The 23,712-nt window shown below is 33.8% G+C and overlaps 1 protein-coding gene across 1 annotated transcript in view; it reads left to right on the forward strand.

Moving 5' to 3' along the window:
* The first annotated feature begins 20,871 nt into the window (after positions 1 to 20,871).
* The window catches only part of LOC148943001 (GPI ethanolamine phosphate transferase 1-like), a 40,197-nt gene continuing 37,356 nt past the window's right edge, over positions 20,872 to 23,712 (forward strand). The window contains exon 1 of the mRNA XM_089102195.1: positions 20,872 to 20,968. Coding sequence (XP_088958321.1) covers positions 20,911 to 20,968 — 58 coding nt within the window. The 5' untranslated portion in view covers positions 20,872 to 20,910. The remainder of the gene's footprint in view (positions 20,969 to 23,712) is intronic.

Consider the following 23,712-nt stretch of genomic DNA (forward strand, 5'->3'; position numbering starts at 1 on the left):
AATGATATTGTGGATATGCTTTTAAGGTACTTGTTAAATATTCGGGTAAACATACGACTAAGAAACGCTTCACTATAAATAAGGCCATCGTGTTTTTCCGAACTTTCTAGGGCGGGGGTAACTATTTATTTTAAATAATTCTAGGATGAAGTGAGGTTTATTGATTATATGGAAAAATGGTACTTGTTAAATATTCGGGTAAACATACGACTAAGAAACTCTTCACTATAGATAAGGCTATCGTGTTTTTTCGAACTTTCTAGGGCGGGTGTAAGTATTTAGTTTAAATAATTCTAGGAGGAATTGATTTTTGTGGGTGGTACTGAAAAATGGTACGTGTTAAATAGTTGGATAAATATTCGACTGTAAATAATGCTAGTACTTCCTTTTGAACTTTCTGTTGGAGGCGGGGGTAAGTAGTTAGTTAAAATATTTCTAGGAGGATTTGATGTTCGTGGATGGTGTTTAAAAATGGTGCTTGTTTAATATTTGTATAAGCATACGACTAAGAAACGCTTCAATGTAAATAAGGGTGGTTTGTTTTTCTGAACTGTCTGGGGCGGGGGTAAGTATTTAGTTTAAATAAATCTAGGAGGAATTTATTTATGTGGCTGGTTTTGAAAAATGCTACTTGTTAAATAATCGTGTATAAATACGACTAAGAAACATTTCACTATAAATAAGTCTATTGTGTTTTTCTGAACTTTCTAGGGCGGGGGTAACTATTTAGTTCAAATAATTCTAGGAGGAATTGAGTTTTATGGATGGTATGGAAAAATGGTACTTGTTAAATATTCGGGTAAACATACGACTAAGAAACACTTCACTATAAATAAGGCAATCGTGTTTTTCTGAACTTTCTAGGGCGGGGGTAACTATTAAGTTTAAATAATTCTAGGAGGAATTGAGTTTTATGGATGGTATAGAAAAATGGTACTTGTTAAATATTCGGGTAAACAAACGACTGAGAAACGCTTCACTATAAATAAGGCTATCGTGTTTTTCCGAACTTTATAGGGCGGGGGTAACTATTTAGTTTAAATAATTCTAGGAGGAATTGAGTTTTATGGATGGTATGGAAAAATGGTACTTGTTAAATATTCGGGTAAACATACGACTAAGAAACGCTTCACTATAGAGCTTGGAATTGAGTTTTATGGATGATATGGAAAAATGGCACATGTTAAATATTCAGGTAAACATACGACTATAAATAAGGCTATTGTGTCTTTCTGAACTTTCCGTGCGAGGCAGGGGTAACTATTTAAATTAAATAATTCTAGGAGGCATTGAGTTTTGTGGCTGGTGTGGAAAAAATGGTACTTGTTAAATATTCGGGTAAACATACGACTAAGAAACGCTTCACTATAAATAAGGCTATCGTGTTTTTCCAAACTTTCTAGGGTGGGGGTAAGTATTAAGTTTAAATAATTCTAGGAGGAATTGAGTTTTATGGATGGTATAGAAAAATGGTGCTTGTTAAATATTCGGGTAAGCATACGACTAAGAAACGCTTCACTATAAATAAGGCCATCGTGTTTTTCCGAAATTTCTAGGGTGGGGGTAAGTATTTAGTTTAAATAATTCTAGGAGGAATTCATTTTTGTGGGTGGCACGGAAAAATGGTACGTATGAGGCGGGGTGTAAGTATTTAGTGGAAATAATTCTAGGAGGAATTGAGTTCTTGTATAAACAATGCAGAAATTTCATTTAAGAAATTATCAAAAATTGTAAGTAAGTAGCAAAATCTTTCTTTGATTCATCTCCTATGAAAAAAATTTTAAGTAAGTAACAAATTCTTTCTTGAAGTCACTTTACGGATACACAATACAAGAGTTTCATTAAAGAAATTATGAAAAATTGTAAGTAAGTAGCAAATTCTTTCTTGAATTCACCTGCTGGATAAACAAAAAAGACATTTCGTTCAAGAAATTATGACAAAATTCTAAGTAAGTAACAAACTCTTAATTGTTTTCATGACTTAGATATAGGATGTAGAAATTTAATTCAAGAAATTATGAAAATATTTGTAAGTAAGTAACAAACTCTTTATTGATTTCACCTCTTGGATATACAGTACAGATACTTCATTCAAGAAATTATCAGTCGCTTTATTCCGTGTGATTTTTTCTTTCATGAGACCATCGTTTGTGGATGTTTAAGAGTGAACTCTAAGTACTATTTTTTATGTAAACATTGGTTGTTGTGTTTTTTTTTCTCAAAAAAAAATCTGTTTACACCACTTAATAATGCTGGTCAGGAACTGAGAAATGTTCAGGAGGAAGTCAGTGAAATTTGCAGCTTTTTCGGGGTTGAAGCACTCTACGTAAAGGGCAATGTACCTACAGATAAAGTTTTAATTCAAAAGTGTAATCCTAGGATTCCACTTTTCAATCTAGAAGAGTTTAACTGTCCTAAATTTGAATGGGGTTATCACCGTCTTGAAGACGAGGTTAGGTTCTTCGCACAGTGGATACCTAAGAACATACCTGATCGTGATAAATCCATAAGACATGGTAAAAACTATTCTATATCATGAGACCATCGTTTTTGTATGTTTAAGAGTGAACTCTAATTACTATTTTTTTATGTAAACATTTGTTGTTGAATTTTTTTTTTCTCAAAAAAAAAATCTGTTAATATGCTTAAGCAATAAATATCTTTAAGCTTAACCCGTCTTTATTCTTTAGAATAGTTCTATTCTTTTCATTATATTGTGCAGAAATTGTAAGTAACAATCGCTTTCTTGAATTCGCTTCCTGGACACAATCCAGATATTTAATTCGAGAAATCATGATAAAATCGCAAGTAAGTAATAAACTCTTTATTGTTTTGATATTTAATTCGAGAAATCCCATGAGTTGAATTCAAGAAAGAGTTTGCTACTTACGATACTTTGATTTTGTCAATGCTATCCCAAGTATCTGTCAATAGATGTCGATAGAGAATTTATTCATTCTTATACCTAGATTTTCTCTATGTTAATCTATCTATCCAATATATGATGTATGTAAATCCTTTTCTTACATCTCAATTGATAAGGTTAGATCCCAATCTATCCCAATTAGATCCCAATTGATAAGGTTATATAGATATACAAATACATTTCTTAAATTAAAAGAAAAATTGATATGGCTTAAAATCCTACTCAAATAACAGGAATTGTATTTTCAGAACTAAAGCCAGAGAAAAAGAAACTGATAACTGAAAATGAAGGTAAATGTTATTTTGTCTAAATTTCAATAGGTGACCTGTCATGTAGGCAAATCCTTCTCCCTCTAGAGGGTCCTGACCTTTGATGACCTGTGTGTTATAAAAATTGAACCTTACTAAACAGATCTTCTGCTTAAATGAAGTACAAGAAAATTGTTTTCAGCTTCACAATTTTGCTCAATCCCAATTTATAAGGTTTTAAACATATGCAAATACATTTCCTAAATTTTGAAAAAAACCTTAATATGGCTTAAAATTCTACTCAAATAACAGGAATTGCATTTTCAGAACTAAAGCCAGAGAAAAGGAAACTAAGAACTTAAAATTAAGGTAAAATATTGTTTTGTAAAAATTTCAAGGTACTTATGCATTATGTGGGCTCTGCTATATACTGTATGTTGGTTAATGCTAATAAAATAAAATAGGATAAACATATAATAGTTTAGAAACAAATTTGGGCTATATGTTTGCACATTAGAGGAGGGGTGGGTGGGGGGTAAAGCATAGTATTTATTAAATATGGTACTGGTGCATTATAACTAAACTAATACTATAAACTCTCAAGGAAACCAGACACAAAACCCCTCAAATGGCTATTTGCAAAAGTTAAAATGGAATGCAAAGCAGGATTTCTCATTGAGTTAACAATATTTAAATGATTTTTTGGGGGGGTTTAGGGGGTGAAAAAGGTCCCTCGGTGGGGTTACATCTTTCGTCTATGCTCTGCTTCACCCCCCCCCCCTAATGTGCAAATATATAGCCCAAATCTGTTTCTAAACTATTATATATTCATTTTATTTTACTTTGTTAGCATTAACCAAACTTGACTTCTTTTGTGTATAGCACTGGTTTAGTTATAATGTACCAGTACCTTAAATACATAAGCTAACTTAGGTACCCCCCAACATTGGGGTGGCTAGTGCCCTTACTAACAGTCAAAAGTGATTGGAATGCAACCATCATCCAATCCATACCCACTATTTCCCCAAACACATCAAATCAAAAATTTTAGATAGCCATTTTGTTCAACATAGTTTATTTCCAGATAGAAATTATTTTTTTGAGGAGGACACTCCCCCAATGCCCTCAGGGCAAAGGTTTTTAGTTATACCCTTGGAGTATATAAGGTTTTTATAGAGAGCTTTGTTGTAGAAACTTAAAGGGCTCATTTGATTGGAAATTCAAAGGGCCAGTGCCCATTTTACTAGTCAAAAGTGATTGGAGGGCAACTAGCCCCCTTCTCACATCCACTTTTTCCCCAAACACATCCAATCAATATCTTGAGATAGCTATTTTGTTCAACATAGTTGAAAGTTCTGGGAATTAGGTCTTTCAGGATAAGAGACCCCCCCAAAGCCCTTAGGGGAAGGGTTGTAAGTTATACTGTGGGGGCATATAAGGTTTCATAGAAAGTGTTGTCATGGAAACTTCAAAAAAGGCTCATTCAATGGGAAATTGAAATGGCTAGTGCCCCTTTTAATAGCTAATGCCCATTTTCTTGAACATAGTTGAAAGTTCTGGAAGTTAGGTCTTTGAGGATGACAGCATCCCCACAACCCTCAGGGCAAGGGTTGTGAGTTATGCCCTGGGGGCGTATAAGGTTTTCATAGAAAGTGTTGTAACAGAAACTTCATAAAGAGCTCATTCAATTGGAAATTTAAATGGCTAGTGCCCTCTTATGCCCACCATTTATCCAATCAAAATTTTAGATAGCCATTTTGTTCAACATAGTTGAAAGTTCTGGAAATTAGGTGTTTGAGGATGATAACACCTTGGGCAATCTTTATAAGTTATGCCCTGGGGGCATATAAGGTTTTTATTGAAAGTTTTCTTGTAGAAACTTAAAAAGAACTCATATGATTGAAAATTCAAAGGGCTAGTGCACTTTTTTAATTATCAAAAGTGATTGGAGGGGAACTAACCCCCTCTCATGCCTAGCTTTTCCTCAAACACATCCAATTGAAATTTTTAGATAGCTGTTTTGTTCAACGCAGTTGAAAGTTCTGGCAATTAGGTGTTTGGGGATGACAGGGCCCTCAGGGCAAGGGTTATAAGTTGTGCCCTGGGGGCATATAAGGTTTTTATAGAGAGTTGTAGAAACATCAAAAAGGGCTCATTCAATTGGAAATTGAAAGAGTTTGTGCCCTTTTTAATAGTCAGAAGGGATTGAAGGTCAACTTACCCCCCTGTCACACCATCATCTCTGCAATCACATCCAATCAAATTTTTGAGATATTCATTTTGTTCAACATAGTTGAAAGTTCTGGAAATTAGGTCTTTGAGGATGACAACTCTCCCCCCCCACAACCCTGAGGCCAAGGGATCATTTGATTGGAAATTGAAAGGGCTGGTGCCCATTTTAATAGTCAACTGAATGGAGAGCAACTAACCCCTCTCTAACACCCACCATTTCCCCAAACACATTCAATCAAAGTTTTGAGATAGCCATTTTGTCCAACATGGTTTAAAGTTCGAGAAATTATGTATTTGAGGATGCAAACCCCCCAGAGCAAAGGTTGTAAGTTATATGCTGGGGGTGTATAATGTTTTTATAGATACCATTGTTGTAGAAACTTCAAAAGGGGCCCTTTTAATTTGAAATAGAGCAGACTAGTACCTTTCAATAGTCAATATGAAATGGAGAGCAACTAACCCCTCTATCACGCCCACCATTTCCCCAAATACATCTAATCAAAATCTTCTGATATTCATTTTGTTCAATGTAGTTCAAAGTTCTGGAAAATTAGGTCTTTGAGGATGACACCCCTCAGGGCTAAGGTTGCAGGTTATGCCATGGGGGTATATCAAAATCAGCACACTAGCAATGACTAAGTAAAGAACAATGTTGGCACAATGATTTTTTTTTCTAGACCAGGGCACTTCTGCCTGTCCTCTGACAAAACCTAGTATCTAAAAAAATTTGAATTTTAGTTAAGAGTGGGTCCTGCTAATTAGACCATGAGGAATCCAATGGTGCAAATGAAATTATTCTCTGATGATTAGTTTTATTGTAATTACTTAGTATCTACACAGGAGCTCACCATTGTTTGGGTGTCATACCTAGTATGTACAAACTAGAAATCGACATTTACACCAAAATCTAGTATCTAACAAATTAAAGTTGATCAGTTAAAACAATGAGCAGAACCATACAATGAACATCATAACTTTATTTTTTAAATAAACACGGTAAAAATGCGTAGAGCAAAACGACGCTTTTGCTTTTTTCTCGGAACTTACTCACATGTTAATACTAGGTTTTGTCGGGCAACTGCCACTTTCTAACAAAGGTGTTGTTATAGAAACTTTGAAAAGGGCTCATTTGATTGGAAGTTGGAATGGCTAGTGATCTTTTTAATAGTTGAAAGTGATTGGAGGGCAAGTAGCCCCCCTCCCACACCAAAAACATAAAAATTATGTTTTTTAGCAGGAGACTCCCCGCACATCCCTCAGGGCTAGGGTTGTAAGTTATGCCCTGGGGGTATATTAGAGTTGTCATAAAAAATGTTCTTGTAGAAACTTTCAAAAAGGGCACATTTTTTTTGGAAATGGGAATGGCTAGTGGTCTTTTTAATAGTTGAAAGTGACTGGAAGGTAACTAACACCACTTCCAAGCCCACCACATCCAATAAAAATTTTTATTGGATACTAAGAACCCTACTCAAATTAATTTTTGTTTGTTTTGAGAGTGACTTATTTTAATTTCTGTTTGTTTTGGGTTTCATTTCTTTATTGATACTGATTTGAGGTAGCTGTATAATTGGTAGATCATTTGATTCTATTTTTGTTCATTTTTGGTTTAATGGAGTTCTGCACTTAAAAAAAAAAACTTATTTTGTGCAAAAACTTATTTTGATTAATCTAGTAGAAAAAAGAAGTTAGTCAATTTATTGTGATTAACATTAGATCCTTGCCTAATCATATCACGAGAATTGAGGTCAGAGAGAGTTCTTAGGTTTAGAAAAGAAGCTTTGGCTGCCAGTAAATCCACAGTATCATTATATTTGATACCTTTATGGCTTAGAACATGTCGGAAATTAATCTTGCTGCCTTTAGTGTGGAGGTTCAGAAGCTGTTTTCTAACGTTAAATAGGTCCTTGTCATTGGTAATTCCAATAATTTTTTGAGCAACAGTGCTGCTGATTTGGAGTCGGAAAGGCAAAGAATATTCTCCTCTACAATGCTATAATTTATGAGATCATCTAGGGTCAAGAAAATGGTACATTATTCAGCTGACAAAATAGAAGATCCCAAAGGAAGGGGTGAAAAAAGGTTAACATTCAGTGATGGAATACATAGTCCTGCTCCAGTTCTCACACCCTAAACAGACCCATCTGTTCAAAATCTGTTCAGCCAGAATAGTCTGAATCTCATGATTGGGAATTTGTTTTTTATTTATTGGAATAAGTTCTGCATGACAAATAGGTGGACTCATTTCCCATGGCGGAGTGTCAGTAAAGGGGTATGCATAGGGGAATCTGGACTCCAATTTGGGACCTCCAATTGAAACTGATTCCAAGATGAATGGCCATTGGTGCAAGCTGCCTTCAAAGCAAAGGTATGATTATACACAACATGCTTGAATTCGTGAGAAGTATTTCTTCCTTTTACAGGATGCTCTTTCACTTAAAGAAACCAAACCAGACAGTTGTTTTAATTTAAATAGAGGGGTATGCCTGTGCAAACCCAGAGTAATTTGAATAGCTGAATTTTGTAAAGATTCCAAGGCTTTAAATGTAGATTGTGAACGAATTGAGAAGAATTGGAAACCATATTCTAGAGTAGATCTGATTTATAATTTATAAAAATCCAAAATAACTTTTGGGTGGCATCCCCATTTACTTCCAGTAAGTCTCTTTAGAACACAAAGTCTCCAAATGATCATGGATTTCAAAGAATTAATTTGTCCATGCCATAACATTTTTAATCTATCCATAGGCCTAGTAGCTTCACTGAGCTACAATATGGAATTTCACTTGAGAAAATTTGAAGAGGATTGCTCTTGAGCAATTAGCAAATATAATGGCTTTGGTTTTACTATTTGAAATTGGAAAATCAAAAGCTGAAGAGAATCTCTGAACTAATGTGAACGTTGTTGCTGTTTATGAGGGATTTCATGGGGGTAGATGTGCGCTTGAATGTGAGTTAGTCCATTGGAAACAGAAGTGGCTCGGAATGTCTGAGAAACCATCAACTGTTGCTTCAACTCTTGCGTCATGCGATGCAAAATTTTTTCCATGCATTTGAAGGCTTTTGACGATTTTTCAGACATTACCAGTGACTACCGCTTCTGCTTAGAGGAACTTTATCTGTCTTAAGCAATTAAAAGCCTGTCTGCAGAGCTCAATGGGCAAGGAGCGTCTGAACAGACTAGCTCACATGACCCTGAACCATGATATCCAGGTCAATGCTGACCAAGTTTTTGATCGATTTGCAGCCAAAAAAGACCGGCAGCTGTTACTGTGAGAGGTTAGGTCGTCTTTTGTTGCTCGTTTCTCTAAGTTCAGTTGATTCTATTTTTTAAACTTTAATTGTGCTTCATCCTCTGTAAACAATGTTAATATCCATACATATCTTGCTTTCATGGCTGCTATATAAGGTAGACTGAGGCCTCCACCCCTCTGATGTAGACTGAGGCCTCCACCCCTCTGAAACCAAATTCTGGGCAATTGTCTTTGATATAATATTATTTTTTATTTATTTGGTTTTCTAAAACAAGGGTCCCTTAGGCAAATATAAGGAATAATGCACTTCTTTTTTTTATATTTTCTAAATTCTGCTGCTTCGTGGCAGTTCCAAAACATCTACTCACCCAAAATAGAAACTCACTACTTCTAACTTTTTTTTTAATTCTGACTTTGTTGGCAAAATTTTGTCATCCATTCTCAAACAAAAAAGTCTACAACTAGAAATACTCATGACAAGTGTATACTTTTCATTTCTTTACCTAGCTACCCCCCCCCCCCATACCCATTTGGTAATAAACTTTTATTTTTAGACAAAACCTACTTTTCATCCTTGAACAACCTTCATTTATCAAACAAAACAACAATTTTTTATTATAAATAATGCATAGCCGTCTGTTTGAAATCATGGATCAGCTGTAAGTTTGAACAACACCATGAAACCCAAACAGTCAAGAAAGTAAGGAAAGGGGACTATAGTTATCCTTTAGTTATTTTTTTATACAACAGTTGTTTTTTAATTTTGGTTTCTGTGGGATAAGGTTAATTCTGTACTAGGTTGTCATTAAGGGGGTAGCCAAGATTATTTATTTAAAATGATATGTTTGTTAATTTCACAAAGCCAGAGATGACCACGACAGGTGCTTCTGATATTTGATTTCATCAGTTCCTTGGTACCCCCAACAATATTCTGAGATTTTTTTTTTGTTTCAATTCTTTGATTAAAATTACTTTCTTGAAAATTTCCCAAAATGGACTAATGGGTAAATAACACAAAGGGGAACCACAACAACTTTTGGCTCATGAAAAGCGACACTAGAATTGTGTCAATTTTCTTTCAAAAAGAACTTTTCCTTTTTACTTTCTTGACTGTTAGGGTTTTATAGATTTGCATCTGAACCATCATTTATAAAACAAATGGCTATGTTATATTTGCAAAAACATTTATCCTAGTTTTACTCTTCTATTTCTCTATGGCTTCATTATAATAATCTGTTCAATGATGCATCGTTGATTATCAGCTACTGCAGTCTAGGGGTAACATGCAGGATTTAAGTTAAATCCTACGATGCATTTACTCTCCTCCAAAAAGTGAAAGATTGAAGTTTTTCTTTTATTAATCCAAAAATATTACATCCTCTTTTAGGGTCTCTGAAATCTTTTGGGAAGGAGATCTTTGAGTGAAGCGTGGACATGTTTCTCTTAGTTGGTTACTCGAAATTAAATTTATCAATCTGAAAAAAATCAAACTGTCATTGGCGGTTTATTCATCTACAGAAAAGTATAAATAATATGTGATGAAATAATGCATTCTTCAGATATATTAAAAAAAAGAAACAAAAAAGCTATTGACAATGTAATATGGCTTTGAGTGTTACACAGGGTTGCCACCCCTAGTGATTTATCACTTCTTGTGGCGATTTTTATATTGTCTCAACAACAAATAAAAACTAAATCAGCATATAAATCACTAGATTATTGAAGAAAATCACTAAAATCTAGTGTTTTTTTTTTCACCGGGTGGCAACTTTTGTGCTACAGCTATGGGTTTGAATCGTCCGGGTTTAGTTCGAGTAATTAAGTGATGCTATTATATTAAGAGCTATAGAGAATGTATTATAAAAAATTATTTAAGAAAATCACTAAAATTATAGTGTTTTTCTTTTTGGGTGGCAACTCTTGTGCTACAGCTATGGGTTTGAATCGTCCGGGTTTAGTTCGAGTAATTAAATGATGCTATTATATTAAGAGCTATAGGTTGTATTATATATATATTTTTTTTTTTTTTTTTTTTTTTCACTTTCACAAAAAGTGAAAGATGAAAGATTGAAGAAAGTGAAAGCTACTGCAGTAGCTTTTTTTTCGAAATTATCCAACAAAATGAATGAATTGGAAGCGCTAAACCAATCGCATTGCAAAAATGTCTGAATTAATGATTAACAAGATGTAGCAAATCAAAATATGTTGCTAGAATATATGGGACAACGAGCATTAATTTGAAAATTCAAATTGCAAAAGTCTTCTTAAGAAAGTTTTGAATTTCTTTTAAGCTACAACAACATCTAAAAACCTAAGCTGATTAAGACTGATGCACATCTTGAAACTATAATGAAAACGCAGTCACTTTTATCCGTAACCTTCTGTATTAATCAAAATGAAAATAGGACCCGGTGTTTTGTAATTGTATCCATTATTTTGGCGATTTTGGGTTTGGGTTACAGTTTTTACAAAATTAAATGTCGAGAGAGGGTAAACTTACCCCCCTATATATGCCAATTCAGGGTATATATTTCTACATTGGGGGTGGTGGTGGTGGCAAATTTTGTTTCTGATGTAAATGGGAGGTAAGTTTAAACTTTACCCCCACCCCCACCCCTAATGGAGAAATATATACCCTGAATTGGCATATATAGGGGGGGGGGCTGAAATTCTTTTCCGATAGAAATTATTATTATATTTGTAATCAGCATAAAAAAAAGGCATCTAGTGGTATATTCACTTTATGCATAAGTCAATAATATGATTTGGTATATATTTACTGCAAAATAGATCTTCTGGTTAAATTTAGTACAACAAAATTGTTTTCAGCTACACAACTTTGTTCTTTCCCAATTTATAATGTTATATATATATACAAATACATTTCTTAAATTAAAAAAAAAAATTGATATGGCTTAAAATTCTACTAAAATAACAGGAATTGTGTTTTCAGAACTAAAACCAGAGTAAAAGAAACTGATAACTGAAAATGAAGGTAAATGTTATTTTGTCTAAATTTCAATAGGTGATCTGTCATGTAGGCAAATCCTTCTCCCTCTAGAGGGTCCTGACCTTTGATGACCTGTGTTTGTTATAAAAATTGAACCTTACTAAACAGATCTTCTGCTTAAATGAAGTACAAGAAAATTGTTTTCTGCTTAACAATTTTGCTCAATCCCAATTTATAAGGTAAAATACATTTCTTAAATTTTGAAAAAAAAACCTTAATATGGCTTAAAATTCTACTCAAATAATAACAGGAAGTGAATTTTCAGAACTAAAGCCACAGAAAAAGAAACTAAGAACTTAAAATTAAGGTAAAATATTGTTTTGTCAGAATTTCAAGGTACTTATGCATTATGTGGGCTCTGCTATATACTGTATGTTGGTTAATGCTAATAAAATAAAATAGGATAAATATATAATAGTTTAGAAACAAATTTGGGCTATATGTTTGCACATTAGGGGAGGGGTGGGTGGGGGGTAAAGCATAGTATCTATTAAATATGGTACTGGTGCATTATAACTAAACTAATACTATAAAATCTGAAGGAAACCAGACACAAAACCCCTCAAATGGCTATTTGCAAAAGTTAAAATGGAATGCAAAGCATGGTTTCTCATGGATTTAACAATATTTAAATGATTTTTTGGGGGGTTTAGGGGGTGAAAAAGGTACCTAGGTTTGGTTACATATTTAGTATATGCTTTGCTTCCCCCCCCCCCCCTAATGTGCAAATATATAGCCCAAATCTGTTTCTAAACTATTATATATTTATCCTATTTTAATTTGTTAGCATTAACCAAACTTGACTTCTTTTGTGTATAGCGCTGGTTTAGTTGTAATGTACCAGTACCTTAAATACATAAGCTAACTTTGGTACCCCCCAACATTGGAGTGGCTAGTGCCCTTATTAACAGTCAAAAGTGATTGGAAGGCAGCCATCACCCAATCCATACCCACTATTTCCCCAAACACATCACATCAAAAATTTTAGATAGCCATTTTGTTCAACATAGTTGATTTCCAGATAGACATTATGTTTTTGAGGAGGACACTCTCTCAAAGCCCTTAGGGCAAAGGTTTTTAGTTATACCCTTGGGGTATATAAGGTTTTTATAGATAACTTTGTTGTAGAAACTTAAAAAAGGGCTCATTTGATTGGTAATTCAAAGGGCCAGTGCCCATTTTACTAGTCAAAAGTGATTGGAGGGCAACTAGCCCCCTTCTCACATCCACCTTTCCCCCAAACACATCCAATCAATATCTTGAGATAGCTATTTTGTTCAACATAGTTGAAAGTTTATTTTTTATTATATGCCCATTTATTTAATTGGTACATCCAAATATGGAAGACAACTGGACTTGAGCCAGAACCACACCTCTATAATCCGAACCTATACCGTAAAAATAGACTATGACGGTAACGGGAACTGCAAATAAAGTTGCCTAAAAATAACCCCGAGTTAGTATACTCACATCTTGAGTAGTACACATCATGTAGTATGCTCACATCTTGAGTACAAGACGAGTCCCGTACTAGGCGACGACGCGTTTTAGCAAAAATTTTTTTGTTTAGACTATTTTCCTACAATTGTGACTCTCAATCCGGAGTTTGCACTGTTAACTCATGCAGTTAAGTCAATGACTTATAACAAGAGATCTTGTTGATTGTGATTCCATTTAATCTACACAAAAGATATGAAACTCTAAACATATCAAAATTATGGGGGTAACCCGTCCACGATACTATGGAAACTTACATTTTTTACAAATTCAAATCCTAATTTTGAAGGATTAATACCATTAATTAATGATGAGTTTGTGTAGGTGTGTGAGCCCATGACACTATGATATTGATTGGTGTTTGTATGAGGAAAAGTTAGATTAAAATTAGTTCAACTAGCTATCATACTCTTCACTACCAACGCAACAGAACTTATAACCCTTTTGCTTTAGTACATGAAGTATTGACGAGGCGAGGACGAATTATATCAGGATTGGTAAAATGCTCCTTTTGTAAAATAAACTTGTCTTGATCAAGCGTAACTTTTATACCCACTTTAAAATTTTCTGGTATCCATTGGTGTATCTAAGTGCATCTTTAATTAACTGTTATTTGTATTAACTTAAAGTGTAAAAAATCGATTGTTTTTACTGGTATCTACTAAAGGTTCTTAGATATTGTAATGACGAACATTTTATTGACTGGTTTTTGTTCAATAGTTCGTAGGAGGTCTTGATTTTTTTTGAATCAACAAGTTAATTAATTATTATTTCTTTTTTCTCTTTTTATTTGAAAACTGATATGGCATTTAAATATAAAACCTAGGTTTTTTGCTGGCAATTTGTTTCATCATCCTTTTGAAACTTAATCTAGAATTTTTAATCACTAACAGATTATTACACACTAAAAATATTTATAATTTTAATAGAAGTCACAAAACTTAGATATAACATTAAACCACTAGTTAAAATATAAAGTTACTTCTGAATATAAAAACACATTATATACACGAGCATTTTTAGTAAACTTAGACAAGCATTGTGAAGTCACAAAACTTGGATACAATATTTATAAAAAAATACATTTGGTTAAAGTTTTAAAAGTTATTTTAAGACACTATATAGTAATATAACTATGCACGAAGCAATTTTGTGTTTAAATAAAACACTCAAAACACCAATTCACTATACTTATGTTGATAGTTAAGGTTATATATATGTTAATTTAATTTATGTTGATACATAATTTAATTGTAATGTAAATTTACCCAGATCCTTACTATAATACTTATATTTCATTTATTTCTTTCACAGTTCATGAGAACTGTTTGTTCTTGTTTATATTGATAAGCAGTACCCAACTGAAAGGATGTAACAGCGAGACCAATGAAGAATGGTTAGTCCCTGGACGTTAAGATAAGATATTTATTTAAAAAAATGATTATTACAAAGATCTAGAATATAGATCTTTGACCTTACTATTATAATAGTTAGAAACTGCTTCTCATAAATTTTTCTTTAGTAACTTCCGTAGACTATTTAGCCTCAGTAATACGAACTGCCTTGAAAAATTTTTTGTTTTTTTTTTCTCATGATTTTTTTAAAAAGACTAATTAACATAAGGCTTATCTGCAGAACACGTTTTAAATTATTGTCCGTGACATGGGATTCATAATTACTTTTCAATAAATTTTTGACGGGCAAAGCAATGCATTAAACTTATTTTATTTGAAACACAGGGTATCATTTTTCTGTTTTAAAGAAGGAGCAAAATTTGAAAAGTAATTTTTACAGACCAGTTATATCCGGCTTGTCTTGAATATAACATGACTTTCTAACTTTAGACAGCAGAGATGGCAGATAGCGACAGTGGTAACTATCCTCTAGAGGGGGAAGAGTGGAGACAGTTTTGTAAAACTTAGATAGATTAGCGCAAATTAAATCAAGAGTAGTATTGCCTTTTGTAGTTGGGACTGTAACAATCTGTTTTAAATTAAAACCATCACATGTTGAATCAAGTCTTACATCGTTTGCATCACCTATCAGGAAAATTCCTGCATTTGGGTATTTTGATAGTACAAAGTCAGCACTGGCATGTAATGTTTCGATAAAATTTATTTTGTCAGAGGATCTCTGATTAGGGGAATAATAAAAACAACACAGGATAATTAAATTGAAAGAACGTGACAAGACTTTAGGTCGAACACACACCAACATACTCTCATCAAAGGGAGCAAGACACTGAATTAAGACTTCACCTTTGTACAAGTAATTACGGACAAAGAACATATGTCCGACACCTCTCTTACAAAGTGTGTTTATTTTTTGGTGTAATTTTTATAAATTCTTAAAAATAGATAGTCCTTAAAATTTGAAGATTTTGAGATTGAACTTCAGCAATATTAATTACATCTACTAACGGTATTTTATAAATTGTGTCTAATTAATTTAGATTTTCAAAGTTAACTCTTTCAGCGTTTCTCAACAAAAATGTGGGGATATGAAAGTGACTTGTGAAGGTCTTGTTTTTACACTTTACTTTTTTTATATATCAAACAGGGTCAGGAGTTCTAACGGAACTCTTGACGGGGGCTCAGCTTGGATAGTCATAACATGGGACAGGGGGATCAAATCCATCTTTTTCAAATTCAAAGGAATTGAATTGAGCACGTACTAGTGGAGACTCTAAACAGCAGTAACTAAGTAGCGGATGAGTTTGGGTTGAACTAGAGGGATCAAGAAAGAGGAGGTTAATTTTGCAGGTGAATGGTACAAAAAGTCCACGTTGAGTGGGCACGAAGGAGGTGGCGAATGATAGACGGAAGGGTAGGAAAATGTTGGAAAGCTGCCAGAGAGGTGGGTGGGTTTATCTCTGAAAAAGAAGGACGGGGGTAGGGAAGGGGCGAGGGCGGCGGAAAGATCGTGGGGAGAGGTACTCGAGTGGTCAGGATTGGCGGACTTGTGGGCGTTCGTGTGTGTGAGCGAAGGTATAAAAAATATTAAGGCGGATGAGCAGAATTGAGATGGTCTCTGGGTAGCCAAGTTTTGTGGAAACTACTAAAACTCTTAATGGACACTTTTATATTAGTTTTTGCACAGTCAAAGCATATTCCACAAAATTGTTTACAAATATCAACATGGTGGTGTTTACACAGATTATGTGTACAACAGCTAAAGACATGAAACTTACAAATGTGTAGATATTTACAATTACTAGACATGCATCTACTGTCTAACAGACATACAGACACACAGACATACATCCACTCATTTTTTTTAATATATGACTGCATTGTGTAAGAATTTCCGCTTGAAAATACTTGACTTAAAAAAAATATAAATATTTTTAGTTTTATAACTTTAATAAATCAAATAATATTAACATTTTGATTACTAAATATCAGTATTTGTATAAGAAACTGACAATGCACATTCATTTGTATTTTTTTCGGTAAAGTGCAAATTATGTTCCGGCCTTGGGAAGGTATAGGGGTTTTGAGCCCAACTTATGTTAATTTCTGTTCGTTTTGGGTTTCATTTTTTTATCGATGCTGATTTGTGGTAGTTTCGCGCTTGGTAGATCATTTGATTTTATTTTTGCTCATTTTTTGTTTAATGGGGTTCTTTACTTTGATTTGAAAAAATTATTTTTGGGAGAAAGTTTTTTTTAATTAATTGGAAAAAATAAAGAAATCCTAAGCATAACTTATGCTAGATGTTTTTTTTTTCAGTAGTTTTTTTTCAATAGTCTGTAACAATTAATTTTGAAAAGACTCCTAATACTTTATATTTAACTTATTAATTTTATATAATTTTTAAAAAATATAGGATTTCATTTTTAAATTGTAGATTTTTCAAAAGATCTATTTGAATTTTACAAGCAATGAGGGACATTCGAGCGCGCAATTTTGACCTATTCTTTCTCTCTCTCTCTCTCTCTTTCTCTCTCTCTCTCTCTCTCTCTCTCTCTCTCTCTCTCTCTCTCTCTCTCTCTCTCTCTCTCTCTCTCTCTCTCTCTCTCTCTCTCTCTCTCTCTCTCTCTCACCAACTTTCACTCTCAGAAGATTTTTCTTAACGCTTAATTTTAGGGGATGGAAGGCTCCTATTGAGAACTCATTTCTCATTTCTCGATGTACAAGCATCATGCTGAGGCTTCTGTTCTGGTTCATCAATAATATTTTCAATTATCAAATGGCAGATCTGGCCATAAATGTAATCTATTTTGGAGCGCAGCCCTTAGATTTTTATGTCTGGGCGTTGGGTACCCTTTTAGGCCAGATCAAGTCTACATGATGTGGATATGGTAAGTACCAGTTAAGTATGATGTAATTATTGGTTGAAAATAAAAGTCATTTCATCTCATCTGTTACAGCTACTGCTGCAACGATATTTAGAAGAACTTGCTTTTATTTTTAGATTAGCAAAAACTTGTTGCGAGAAGAACTTGTGCTTGTTCAAAAGTAAATATTGGAAAAAAGTAGAGATAAAACGTCTTGCTGAAACAAACTGGGAAAACCAAGAATGAAATGACGGCGAAAGTAAGTTTCTATCGTCTTGTACATTTAAAAAGTAAATATAGGAGAAAGTGAAAGAGAAAAAAAACCTTTCAAGAAAATGTAAAAAAAAACAATGAAATTTTAAATCAAGAGGTGAAAGTAAATTTCTACCGTTTCGCACATTTAAAAATTAAATAATTAAAATGTAGAATGCGGTGCTTTATAATCGATATGCTCTAACGTGTTATATTAAAAAGATAAAAAACGGCCCTCAGGTGAAGTCTTGGCAATTTTTTTTTTTAGTCATGTATGGAGGGGTCTGGGGGCTACATCGCCGCATTTGTTCTAAATTTAGTACTTATTTATCATAAATAAGAAATTCATCCCCAATCTAAAGCAAATGCTTTCTCAAAAATTAAATGGTTTTCATTGATGTGGAAATTAGTAATATCTCAAAAACTTGACAAACCAATTTCATGTTAAAAGCAGTAAATACATTAAAACAATAAATAACGCTTGAACAGAAAATCATAAGCAAAACGACGGTAAAGAATTTTATCTTAAATGAAAATAATGAGAAATGAAAAAAGTGAGTATAAGGAAAACGAACTCATCCGAAACAGACAGGGGAGACTGGGGGAAAGGACAGCCCCCCCCCCCTAAAGTAGTCTAAAGTAGTGTTATTTACTCAATTAACGCAAGTTTGTGTTAATTAAACTTGCTCCTAACGTACGTTTATCGGATCAACCTATTTTGCCCCCCCCCCCAAAAAAAAAAAAAAATCCTGGATCCACCTCTGTAATCAGAGGGCAACTTTGAACTTTAGCCTGAGCAGTAATAACCCATTTGCAAGAGGGAGGCTACTATCTTGTTTAAACCAGTATATTTCTTATGTCAAAAAATATGGCTTACACTTCCATTACAAAATAAACTGATAGGAATATAAGTAAAATTTATTCAAAATTTAGAAAAAGTCAGGATTTTGCTTTGAATTTACTTTGCGGGGAGTTAAGTTACGGAGCCGCAGCTACAAGGGGATGTAGCATCTTTATTGCCACAACTCTCTATTCAGATGGACAGTATTGTCCTCTTTCAATGTTTATTAATAAGAGATATTAATAGATAAACTTCGTTGCATAATCCTGAACCAGCTATTGGGGTAATGTCGTTGGGTTTTTAATGGAGGGAAGGGGACTAAAATTGAATTTATTGTCCTAAATGTTCGAACGTCCCGTTGTACTTCAGATTAGTATAGAGGGGATTCAACCCGCCTGATCTCGGATACATCAGACGGGCAGGTGTGATAGACCTAGACTGCATAGAATGAAAAGTTTTACTTTTACATTGACATTCCTATATAAGATAAACCAGCCCTCGACACCCGTTTCACCCAGTTTAAAAAAAAAGTCTTTGGCACTTTTCGCATTTCTCAAAAAAATAATGTAATTTTACATGGCCACTCTTTGACATGAAAATTATTTTCAATTTCAAAAGGTGTCAAAAACAAAAAATATTTGAATACAATGGGTTAAAATACTTATGAGTGTTATTTGCGTTATGTACGTTATTAGCGTGCTGCACGAGCGTTATTTAAAAAATTTCATTTACAAAAATAATATTTGTTCATTCATAGCTATGTCATTATCTGCTCGTTGTTGTCTACATTTTGTGCCATTTTTCTATGTCTAAAATTGCTGCCTCTTTCGTTTTAAAGTTTTAAGGCTCCATTTTTTATTTTATATTCCTATTACATTATTTAAGTATATTATTACTATATTAAATTTAATTATATAATTTAAATTATATTACATAATTAAATTGCAATATTAATGTATTATATTATACTCAGTATTATTATTATAAGTATTTATATTCTTTTCTCTTTTAGTGCACCGTCTTGTAAAGATCTACAGAATTCATGTTCACGAGTGAAGTGATATTAGCCAACGTTTCACATTGCTTGTTTCTTCTTCATTCTTTACTAACTTCTTATGTTTCTTCTCTATTTATTAGCTTCGTATATTTCTTGGTTAGCTTTTTCTTTTTTTGTGTTTTTTTACGATTTAAAGCTATGAACTAACACGGTCAGAACAAGAAATAAGATGTGATAGAAAAGTAATGACTGATTTTTCTCTTACAAAGTTTTATTTAATTTTAACACCGATGTTATCCCCTTTTAATTAGTCCCCTTAGGCAGCTACACACTGAAGGCGACGTTCCCACTGTTCATAGCTACGCTGGAAGTCTTCAATCGTTACGGTGTTCAGCATGTCTGTTAGAGCCTTTTGGATGGTTTCTAAAGTCCCAAAATGACGGCCAAAATGATACATGTGCTATCTCAAGGACAACAGCGCAGGGTTGCCAAATCGCTTGCTGTATAACCGGACTCATTACTTTTCTACCGTACCCTGTATATGTCAAAAGAGTATTTGTTAGTATTTCAAATGTAGTTACTCATTAATTAAAAACAAGTTCAGGATTGAATGTGGATTAGTCCTTGTGATGATGAATTTGAGAATATCAATATTATTTTTTTTTAATATAAGATAATATACCTTTTTTTGGTATGTTAGCTCTTCACTGGTACTACCTTCAAATGCTTCTAATATTCCCTAATTTTCCCGAAGGCAAAACCGTGATTTTACCTGTCAGTAGATACTATATTACATTGATTCCTTTACCTCTAATCTTCACACCCTGCAATGTTTTACCCTAGTGCCTTGAAATTCAGCATTGCCCTGCTAAATTCAGTATTTTGACTCAAGGGGAGGTTTTTTAAAAGATATATTTTTTTTTGGGGGGGGGGGGGGTCAAATGAAAAGAGCATGTTAAGATTCTATGCTTCCAAACGCGAGTTTTTTCATTGCATCTAAGAAAATCGATAAAAACTGAGTTCTAATTTTAACGGATTCGAATACAGTTAGCGTATTTGAAGGGAGAAGCGATACTTAAAATCAGTGATCGTAACGTTAATTATGTTTTGTAATTTAACTTCTTGAAGTTTTTGCTTCTTGAAGATCCTTCATTGTCCATGGGAAGATCTATAATGCCCCTGGTGAAGGGCACTAACAGACACCTTCAGAATTATGAATATACTTCATATTTAGTCTAATTTTTACGTTCTTTATTTTTATAGAAATACGCGCTTAATGAAATTTCAACTGATCCAACATCCTCCACTGGTAGTCTCTTTGAGTCTGACTCTACATTGAAATTCAGTTATAGATACAACGATACAATTCGAGATGATATGAAAAGATACACCTGTTCAGTCACTAAAGAACAAGAGGAGATTGGGATTGGCACAGGTGACTTTTTGAAATATATATATATATATATAATATAATATAGTATCTTTATAAACAAGTAATAATTGTGTATGTATTTATTTATGTATGCATTTTGCCTCGAAAACGGCTCCATATTTTTTTCTGAAAAATTGGTATCTTATACATTCTCGCATAAACAAAAATCTAGATAGGCAAGAAGTCTGAGAAAATTCCTTAAGAACCTTAATTTTAGTTTTGCAAATGACGTCACGTACTATGTTAGTACATCATATAATCATTTCTTATGACATCATATAAGTATTTTCTTATATGATGTCATGCATAGCATAATTAAGATTGTTGTTTTTCCAACGCATCAGTTATCATAGGAAGCGCGCTAGCGCTGCCTAAGTGGAGAACGATGTGGGCACAAAGATTTTTTTTTCTCCGCCCGGGCACTTCGTATACATCCGGGTCAGTGATTATAGCTGTATACATCCTGACAAAAATCTTCAATTCCTTTCGGCAATTGTTTTCCGGTAGTAATAGCACGTATGTGAATGGAATGGCATGAACAACCAAGTACAAATAAACTGGAGCCGTCTTCTGACAGTTTTGCCTCCACCTTGCTCCCCCGTCTTGGCCGACACATTGTCTGCAGGAAATCCTTTTAGGTTGGCCTTTGGAGCTCCAATTTCTTAAAAAAGTAGTTTAGTTATGGCCTGGTGAATATCTTCAGCTGTACATTGCTGAACTTCTATAAACCACAAGAAGGAGTCTCTTACAGGAAAACTGTCTTTTCGATCAACACCATTCAGATCAGGATGGCGAACAACTATAGTACGAATAGGAGTGCCAGCGCGACGGGGCCCTACTGCTGCCATCTATAACCAGTCTAACTGTACCTAACCGCATAGACAATGTTATTGATCTACAAAGGGGACAAGATCAGACTAGATTTCTGGGAAATTGACTTGCATATTCAACGGGGAATTCTAATGTATCATAAGGGGATTAAGAAACAATATGGCTTTTCTACTTTAATGTCAGAGATAAATTATTATTCTTTCGAAACCTTAATAATGTAATCAGTAACACCATAGATATTTCCAGAAATTCAAACGAGATACAAGACAGTTTGAATATATTTAATGCGGGAAATGGTTTCCAGAGAATTTTAAATGTGACAACGCAGGGATGCCAAAACAAAAGGAATATTCTGAAATTTCTTTTAGGGGATTATTTGGGCGAAACAAATTAATCAACATTTTAGGGATTATTTGGACGAAACAGTTTGCGACATTTTGGAGGATGATTTGGGGTGAAACTCTGTGGTCGTTAGAATACACAAGTTCCATTTGAACAGTGTTGTAAGGTCCCCTACCTCAACCCCAAAGGGCCCCCACCACACAACTTTTTGCCCCCTCCCCATTTTTTTAAATACTTTTTTTTGCGGGCTTGAGATACAGAAGGCCCCCCCCCCTCCACCCAAATTTTTAACCCCCCCCCCCGAATATATCGTTTCAGATCAAGTTCTCTTCTTAATATTCCTCCTAAACTTATTTTATAAGTTGAAGTACTCATCTTTTTCACTCCCAACAATACTTTACGACTTTTTGCTTACCACAACACCAGAACAAGTTCTTTACGTAATATCCCTCCTAAACCAATTTTAGAACTTGAAGTACTCATCTTTTTCACTCCCAACATTACTTTACAACTTTTTTGCATACCACAACATCAAGCAAGGTTCTACTTCAGTTCAGATTTTTCCATAAAGACATAAATTTAAAGTTCTCCTCCCAATTTTATGTAGAAGATAGTAAAAGTTATACATTGATCGTGAATATTTCACCATGAAGATAAGGAGCTCCACTTTAATTCAGAGTTTTATCCCAAAGACATAAAAAATTTAAAGCTATGTTCTAAATTTTAGCGTTGAAGATAGGAAAAGATATACTATGATTGTGAATATTTTCCATGAAGATAGAAAGTCCTACCCCCCCCCTCCATCCAACTTTTTGCCCCCCCCCCTCATTCTTTTTTATACATTTTTTTGCGCGCTTGAGACACAGAAGGTCCCCCTAACTTTTTGTCCCCCCCCCAAATATATCATTTCAGGTCAAGTTCTCTTCTCAATATTCCTCCTAAACTTATTTTATAAGTTGATATACTCATCTTTTTTACCTCCCAACAATACTTTACGACTTTTTGCATACCCCAACACCAAGCAATACTTTTCAAAAGGTTTTATTTTATCTTTTCAGACCAAGATGTTTTCTTAATGTCCCTCCTAAACCAATTTTACAAGTTGAAGTACTCATCGTTTTCACCCACAGCTTTACTTTACGACTTTTTGAATATCCAACACCAAGCAATACTATTCAAAAGGCTTTATACATTATTTCAGAAAAAGGTCTTTTCTTAATATCCCTCCTAAAACCAACTTACAACTTGAAGTACTCATCCTTTTCACACCCAACATTACTTTACGACTTTTTGTATACCCCAACACCATGCAATATTTTTCAAAAGGCCTTATTATATCTTTTCAGGACAAGTTCTTTGCTTAATGTCCCTACTAAACCTATTTTACAAGTTGCAATATTCATCCTTTTCACCCAAAACTTTGCTTTACGACTTTTTGAATACCACAACACCAAGCAAGACTATTCAAAAGGATTTATTATATAATTTCAGAACAAGTTCTTTTCTTAATATCCCTCCTAAACACATTTTACAAGTTGAAGTACTCATCTTTTTAACTCCCAACATTACTTTAC

The sequence above is a fragment of the Artemia sp. Qi Xiang Cuo genome, chromosome 16 (assembly GCF_049724085.1).
Source record: "Artemia sp. Qi Xiang Cuo chromosome 16, ASM4972408v1, whole genome shotgun sequence".
NCBI lineage: Eukaryota > Metazoa > Arthropoda > Branchiopoda > Anostraca > Artemiidae > Artemia > Artemia sp. Qi Xiang Cuo.